The sequence below is a fragment of the Acyrthosiphon pisum genome, chromosome X (assembly GCF_005508785.2).
Source record: "Acyrthosiphon pisum isolate AL4f chromosome X, pea_aphid_22Mar2018_4r6ur, whole genome shotgun sequence".
Lineage (NCBI taxonomy): Eukaryota > Metazoa > Arthropoda > Insecta > Hemiptera > Aphididae > Acyrthosiphon > Acyrthosiphon pisum.
In genome coordinates, this window is record NC_042493.1 from 58281662 (window position 1) to 58291101 (window position 9440).

At 26.7% G+C, this 9440-nt stretch overlaps 1 protein-coding gene across 1 annotated transcript in view; it reads left to right on the forward strand.

The window, feature by feature from the left end:
- Positions 1 to 1264: 1264 nt before the first annotated feature.
- Positions 1265 to 9440, forward strand: part of LOC100574978 — a 15038-nt gene continuing 6862 nt past the window's right edge. The window contains exons 1-3 of the mRNA XM_008186342.3: positions 1265 to 1531; positions 5786 to 5998; positions 7217 to 7226. Coding sequence (XP_008184564.1) covers positions 1367 to 1531; positions 5786 to 5998; positions 7217 to 7226 — 388 coding nt within the window. The 5' untranslated portion in view covers positions 1265 to 1366. The remainder of the gene's footprint in view (positions 1532 to 5785; positions 5999 to 7216; positions 7227 to 9440) is intronic.

Below are 9440 nucleotides of genomic sequence, written 5' to 3' on the forward strand. Positions count from 1 at the left end.
AGTAAATAATGCTTCCCGGTACGTAAATGAATATCCAAACATATTTAAAACAGACGAAAATATTTTATTTTGCAATTTTTGTTTCAATTCGAAAACTTGAAATCCATATTTATTACTTCATGCTGGTACTCGTCCAATAATAATAATTTAATATAAATAGTAATACTTTAATTAATTTATTACACTTTTATACTTAAAAAATGTCATTAAAAATGTTATTTTGCATTTTTTTATTAATAAACAATTTTTATACCTAATATATTGTTAATTTGTAAAAAAAATTCATTTTGCATATTTTTTGCATATTTATGATATGAATCGGCATATTTTATAGATTTTTATTGCATATAAATCCGGGCCCTACTTATCATTGTCTTCATTAATGCCTTTTTCATCATTCAATGCTATTCAGCCTTACCTAAAGGAAACTGGGACAACTAGTTTGGTTTTACTAACACTACCATGCCAAGTCTGTAATGATAATTTGTTATAGTACAATGAAAAACAAGTGATCTCGTAAACGTATGACTAATATCACCAGTCTCCTAGGGTAGACACCACAACAAAACAAAGACCAATTTGCACTCGCTACACACAGTACCAGATGAACAACACTGAACACCCTAATTGGGAAATTATATATTAACATGCGGTACTTCAATGTGGGTTAATGACACTTATTAACGGACGTGGACAATAATTTACAAAGGCCTTACAAACAATTCACAATAACGTTGATTCTATCAGTCTAATGTTGTCACGTGCTTTTTAATAATGTACTGGTTGTTACAATCAACCTATACCAAAATATAAAAACAAGTTAATCACTTAATCCACCACCAACGGCTGTCGAAGAAGAAGAAGGAGTCACCAATATGTGTTCAAACATTACGTTTAATTTACGCGCGCACACACACACACACACACACACACACACACACATCCATTTAGAAACGGTTAGGTTAGGTTAGATTCTACAACACTTAAAACATAGAACAAACTTTAAACTTATAAGTTATAGATGACACAATTCAAACAAAAGTTTTCAAACAATTGAGTTATCTTCACCCTTAGATGATTTAAACACTTGAGCCATGCAAATCAGTAATTATGAGATAATTTAATTTAAATGCAATAATAAGTACCTGGTACATATATAATGTATATATAACTGTTTATGACGTATTATAATATTATTTATACTCTGGTTTTATTATTATTTTAAAAATCAACAAAATAAGTGTCAAGAAAAACTATTTATTTTTTGTTTATTTTATAACAATTTAATTGTTGTGTAACCAATCTCCTAGGAAAGTAAACTTTTTATATTTAACTTTTAGTACAGTTTTAATGCTTTTTAAGCCATATGGTTGAAAGTGGACCTAATAATATGTTAATGCAGGATTGGGAGGACGACTATTTAATTGAAACTACAATTGAGTCACCAAGAGTTTGGACCACGTTAAATGATAAAATTGAAATACAAGAACTAAAATCTGATAGATTTGATGAAGTCCTTAAAATGATCGAGGTAAATCATAATACTAAGTAAAATATTGATAAGGTCAAAAGTTTATGTATATAAAACCCTGTTTTTTTATGGAGGTACCAGGTGCCTATTGAATCCCAGTATTTGAAATCTAAAGTTAAATAATATAATTTTCTTACATTTCAATATTATTTGTTACACTTTTTGTAACAGTTGGTATTTCTGATTTATATGATCTGACATAAGTTATATCTTATATATTATTATTATTATTATTATTATTATTATTATTATTATTACCTATTATGTATTTATTTATTTACGGGTAAGAACCCAATTACAAAAGATTATTAATGTAGTACAAGAATAATATAGTATAAAAAAAACAAAATACATATCAAATTAATAAAAATTACAATAAAATTATATCATAGAAAAAAGGGAATCTAATAAAAATGTTTTCTTAGGTACATAAATATTGAAAGAATTTACAGAAATGTAATTAAGATTTAAAAAAAATCAATTTGTTCATCATTATTCATTAGCGATAGACATCGTTCTATTTATAGGAGCGGATTATGCATAATTTGTTTTATGTTTGTTTTAGATAGAATGTAATAATAATCGATGACCTAGCTCTAAATGAGGAACAAAAAAATTTAAAAAAAACTCAATAGCTCAGGACAAAAAACAAAATCATTTAAAAGTTTAAACAAAAATATTAATTCATTAATTTTCCTTCGGTTTGATAAGCTCTGGATATTAAATGTATTTAACAATGGCTGATATGGCGAATGAGGTATGCGTATAATATTACATTTGTAAAACATGAAACGAAGAAAGCGATTTCGGACATTTTCAATGCATTGAGTATGCGCATTTGAGTAAGGAGACCAAACTACTGAATTACCTATATCATTATTCAAGCTTAGATCTTACTAAGGACATAAATAGATTATTTTAATGTATTACGGTTTTTGAAATCTTTGTAATTTCTCGTAATGAAGCCTAATAAGAAGAAGATTTACTGATAATATGCTGATTCGAATATGACACCAAGATTGTGATTTATGTTAAATTGTAATTCATTTACACGAAGTAATGAGTGATTGCGTATATTGTAGGTGTGCTGAATTGAGTAACGAGATCTTGTGAATATCATAATTTTGCATTTATCGAAATTTAATGGTAATTTATTAGTATCACACCAACTAGCTAAAATTATTTAATTCTTCTTGTAATAAAGATGTATCATTAGTGTTTTTTATGTAATGGAATAATCTCATATAATATTTTCTAGAATATAACAAATTTAAATCATTTATAAATAACAGAAATAGAATTGGAGGAAGATGGGAACCCTGGGGGGGATATGTTATTCGATGCGAAAGTTTTCACGAATAAGACACGTAATAATTAACATGATTGTATTCTTATGAGAATAACACAAGCACCTCGACATCGTTTTTTCATTTAATACATTAGCGAAGAGTATGGGATAACAATTGAATCATGGGGACATGGGGTAAAATATAAATTAATATAATATGTTATAAATCTATAGAAAACAAATGTCATTTTTAGTTGTAAGAAGCAGGTCTTGTAAATGTTATAAAAACGTTATATTTGACAAAAAAACTATTGAAATTCGTAAACATAATTATAACGGAAAATGATAACCAAAAATAACTAAATACCGCAAAACAAAACATAACAATTAACAAAATATATTATATATAATTAAACGAAAAATAACCCAAAACGTAATTTATAGAATATCATTGAACGAAAAATAACGCAAAACAAAATATTTTAAAATCTATTTATTTAAAAGGTCTATTGGTTTTGCAGAGACATTTATTATATGCAAATAGTTCTAAATAACGATAAACGCTAAAATTGAATTATGTTTTAATTTTAAATAACGATAAACACAAAAAATTTGTAAAATTTTAATTGTAAATAACATAAAACGGAATTTTTTTCTTCAAATGCAAGCTCTGGTAAGAAGAGATAATTATACCTAACATAACATAACCTTGAGACTTGATTAAGGAATTTAAACGAGGATTTACAACATTTAAAATTGTAAGAAAGATAAAGTAAATATAGATTTGTAATAATTCTATAATTGCGATATTTTAACTTAAAAATTTAATAAACTTAGTTTGAAATTAATACCTGCAGGTTCCATCACGAATTTCGTGAAATCTATACAAGTATCATTTTAGTTGGAATTAAGATAGTGGAAGACTTACGCAGGTTAGAAAATAACTGTGATACAATTAATTTATTAATAATAACAAACAAGTTACGTCGCTAGTACCGCTTTTAAAGCCAAATCAGTGGCGTAGCGAATCATGTTTTTCAGAAGCAATTGCTTCTGGTTTCTGGGGGGTGGTGGTGGGTCATAACCTCATAAAGCCCATACACACGGTCAGTCTTTGAACTTTATTTTGGGTGCTACCCCAACCCCCTATTTGAGCATATGAGTATCGTATACATCAGTTGGAGTTGGGTGGGGTAGGTCATAAATAATTTGTTTGCTTCCATATGATTTAAAGTTCGCTACGCCACTGAGCCAAATAATACGATTATAATTTGTGAATACTACAAAACTTCGACTAATAAATGCCTGGAGGAGGTTAAGCACCCCTTGCTTGGGGTAGAGGAATTGGTTGTATTTGTACAAAGAGGGAAATATTTTCCGAAATAGAATTTAAATAATTTTGATGAGGCTACCGTCACTTTTTAGTTTTTTTGACGATTTTATTGTTACAGAGACAACTGACAAGGAGCAAATGTACTGATATTTTATAAAAATGTTTTGATTAAACTAAGAAAGGCTGTATTTAGAATTAATTTAAATTTTTAAAAAGAATTTTTTTCTGGGCCACAATTTTTATGAAAATGGGTTGAATAATGATGCCTGAAAAGGAAGAGATTATTTAAAAGCACTGAGACCGTTAGATTATGTACATTGCGTTATAGTAAAATAAGTTATTAACAAAAGAGAAGAACTTTGAACTAAATGAAAAAATTCATTTTACGATTTTATAACAATAAAATAATTTATAAATGTTTATAGTTTTGTCGAATTTGAACTTCAAACGCTTATAAATATCATTCTTCATTACATTTAAAAACTATGAGTTATATGAGAAACATTCTATTACATTTTTAAATCTTAGGTGTAAAAATTAAAAACTAAAATACATTTTTAACTACAAAATAGCTGCAAATTTTCGTGGTTTTGACAAATTTCGTAAAATTATTTTAAAAAAATTGTAACAATATATTTCCCATATTTTGTAATAAATTGCTGTAAGAAAACTTGTGAAGATCCTTGTATAAAATTTAAAATTTTTTTACTAATAAACAACAGTGCAAAAATTGCATCAATAGGTAACACTGTGGAAACTTAAGAAATAAATTCTATTATCATTACCCCCATAAGCTTTGTGATAATATCCAGTATGAATAAACGGTATCAAGAATAATCTTCAGTTTTCTGTTTTTTGCTATCAAAAGTACATTTTTTCATGATTTTCTTTTGTAATTACAACCCACCCTTTCCACTAATAATCTTGGTGGAAACTAAGATTATTTCGATACTCAAAATTTGTTTATTATATAGTAGTACACAAAATTCTAGTAATATAATTCAATAGTATTATTTTATTTGACAAAAAATTAATTGTTTAAGAAAAAAAATCATTTGGGGAAAGTTGTTACAGTCCGTTTAATTATATGTTATTGTTATAAAAATACCGATTTTTGCCCGGCGCATCCCATGCGTCGCGTCACTCGACACTTGCTCGGTGTTAGCGTGATAACATGGTTCTCGACCCCCCCCCCCCAATCGCCTCATTTATGAGAAGAAACAAATGTGATAATGATCGATTGTGATCCATATGGATGTGAGCTTAACAAAAACTAAAATCGATTTTGTGGAAATCTGGTATTGCATAACTATTCATGTTTTCTCACGGTTTTTTTTTTTTAACTTTTGCCAATCACTATGAAAAGTACTAAAATTTTCTACTTTTTAACCCCCACACTACTAATAATTAGATTCGATTTTCTACCCAGAAAAAGGTATGATTGAATATTGAATTTTTCTGCTCAAAAAGTTGATGACACTAAAAAATACACCTCATTGTAAAATAAATGCATTCTTTACTCTGGTGTAAATTTAAAACACAACTGAATTTCCTCGTTCAGCAGTTTAACCGCAATAGGATTTTATGAGATAGCAATATATTATGATATTTACGATTTTCTAAAAACGAATAGGAACATTACATCTATGATGAACCGTTAATTCAAAGTAGTCAAATGCATACGGACAATGGATCTGTTGAAGAATACTTGTACTTGGTTCATACTTGGATGAAAGACACACTTTCAACTGTGGCTGTGGAGCAGGACACTGGAAATTTAGTCGGATTTCTAGTATGTCGGTTCAACGAAATACATAACAAAGATCCTGAATTCAGTAAAGACAGGGTAACAACTTTTTTTCATGTACCTTCCTAGTTCCTAATACATACATAATAATATGTGAGCAATATACAGCCAATGATTAATTAATTATGAGTTTTCATTAATCCACCAAAAAATCAATAAGTTTACACGAATACCTACAGTAGTAGAATAAACAGATTTTTTACCCAATTATTACAAATACATATCATGTCAAGGCCGCCGCTCATTTAGATAATACCAAATATGTATACCATTTTATTCCATTTATTTGCATTTTATATAGCAGTCTTGGAGGGCGATAGGGAAGACTGATAAGGTGCCACAAAATTGTAAATTTTTTTTACGATGTGATATAATAAACAGAATTTATGGTAAGTGTATTATTTTTCTCTGCCCCCCCCCCCCCCCCCGAGAAAAATTCTTCCGGGCGGCCTTGCATTATGTTATATTGAAAATATACTATGTCCTACAAGATTGTTTCTTACTCTAATATCAATACATTTACCTATACAATTCTATGTTTATCAAAAAATCTGCTAACGTTAATAATTGTACTTATGATAACACAAAATTCAAATATTTATGGGAATTTCGATTTTTTTCTCGTAATTTATTATTAATTTATTTTAAACTATTATTATATATTATTACTATTATTATTATATATTATATTATTACTATTATAATATCTATTAATTAATAATTATTATAAATTAATTCCTATCTAATTTCATTTCTAATCTTAATTCCTTTATCAGCCCTCTTATCTCTCTTCTCACAACTACTCTTAATTCTTCCCTTGCTAAATCAACATAACTCCGTATTTATGGTATATATATATATATGATTTAACGTAGGTAACTACAAAACAGCTATCGATCTATTTTCATTTTGTAATAATATTCTTATATAAATGTCTCACCATTTCATATTTAATTCACTATCTAATATTTTAATTTAATTGGCTTTTGTTATTATGTATCATGTATCATATTATCATGTATTGTACAGTCCATCGGTTAGACTACTCTGTATCTTATCTTAAATTGTAACCTTTGCATCCTATATTATTAATTAATTGTTGAACTGTAATAGTTATTACTAAAAGTTCTAAAATAAAAAAAAAATAAAAAAAATTATAAATTAATTATTTAAAAAAAAAAAAAAGCAATTGAACCATATACATTTTACCAAACCAATTTTTTTTTAAATTATTATATACGTATATTTAATCCACAGGTATATGAAGGTAAGATATGGAGAGAGCTGCAAAAGTTCAAATATTATTTAACTAAAAGGGGTAATGCATATAAGCACAATAACGTGGATAAAATGTTAGAAGTGTATTCGTGGTTTGTACTTCCCCAATATAGAAATAAAGGTTTGTATCTATTATCCAACTTGATATAATATGAATGTGAATAAGTTGATTAATATTAATTTTAATTAATATTTTTAAAATGGTTCGAATTATGTTCTCATACAGTAGGTAGTTATGGTTTTATTGTTTTTATTAATATTTCAGTATCTAGTAACTTTCACTGAATTTTTGTTATATCCTAATATTTACTTCCAAATCTGTATTAAGATATTTTTTTTAATAAATTTAAATATTCGTAAATGTTGTTTAATATCATAATATGTATAATATTATGTCATAGGCCCAGTGTTGGGATAATAACCAAAAATTATCTAGATAAGATAAGATAATTTTAACAAAATATTATCTAGATAAAAATAAAGATAACATAAATGTAATTTATCTAGATAAATATCAAGATAAATATAATTTTTTACACAGATTTTTCTTGTTTTTCAGTATTTTTGTAATATTAGATTTATATCAATATTATTTATAATAATAGCATATTGAGCCTTCTATGAAGTTAATTTTAATTTATTTTTAAAACGGATCGGGAAATAAACCTATACCTAATTAATTTTAATATTATGCTCATTTTAGCTAGTAGAGAACGATTTATAGTGCAAGCCCGCATGCAGGTTCTCTTATTATCGGAATACCGTAATTAGCAATAATAACAAAAAATATATTTTTCAAATTTTATAAATAATTTATATTATATTAGAATTTTAGTAACATTGGTTTTATAATTTTATCGTATTTATCTAGATAAGCCCATTTTTTTTATCTAAGCTAAACATATGATAAATCGTGACATAATTATCTAGATACTTTAAAAGGTAATTTATTTCAAAAAATCTTATCTAGATGATTTATATGGATAAAGTATCTAGATAATTCCCAACACTGGATAGCAGGTTTAAATTTACTTATAATACACGATATTTATATATATTAACGATGAAATTAGCCATAAATCGGAGATGTCAACTTGTTTACGAGTTAATCTGTCTGACTCAACTTTTTGTAACGTTCAGCGCACGTATTTAAAATCAAATTTTAACAAAATTTATCAAAATATTGTACATTTGTAATCCATATATATTTAAAAATGAAAGTATATCTGTCTATCTGTCTGTGTCCATATTATCATGGCAACCATTCAAATATTATTTTGAGATTTCTGTCTGTATGTGTCCATATTACCATGGCAAATATTTATATATTATTTTGTGATTTCCGATGGAATTTTTGTATACAAATGGTTGCCATGGTAATATGTGAAACATATTTTTTATATAGAATTCGCATTTTTAATGGACAACGGTGTGCACGGGATCAGCTATATATATATATATATATATATAGATTAGACCTCTGGGCAGAATATAGGCTAATTGAAGGGCTTGCTGTAATAACTAGACTATGGATTTTTAATATTTTTCAAATGTCATTGTAACAATATAGTAGGAGCCATGTTTTAAATTTTTAAGTATTTTTACTCGACAAATAAAGTTTTATTGACATTCATAGAAAAAAAGGTGGGTAAGTGGATGTCGCTCTGCTATACGGTAGGTTACAAGTGGGTCACTGTATAATGGATAGTATAAAATTTGAATTCAATGATATAATATCACTGTATAAGAAAAACGATTCTGAGCGGAGACGGTATGTCAGTCTAAATATTAGACATACATATTTAGGTATATTTATCTATAGTATTATTAATAATTTTCAAATCAATCATATCATAATATCCATTAGGTAACGCGTTATACATCAACAACAAACCGTGGTACTATCATAGATATATAATAGTATACTTTAGAAGTTTCAAGTACACACAAATAATATTATACAATCAAAACAAAATAACTAAAATAGTTATTCCAGGTTTTTTAATATGTAATTTCGTCCAAATTTGAACTTAAAATGACTATACAAATAAACTGTGCTTATGTATTTCTTAGAATTTTTGGTAACAGAATTAAATATTTACGTAAAATCTTGTTTTAAATTTTCAATCCTTAGAATAAAAGTTGAACATTTTATAAATTTTAACTTACAAAATAATTATTCAATTTAAATTTGATAAATTTT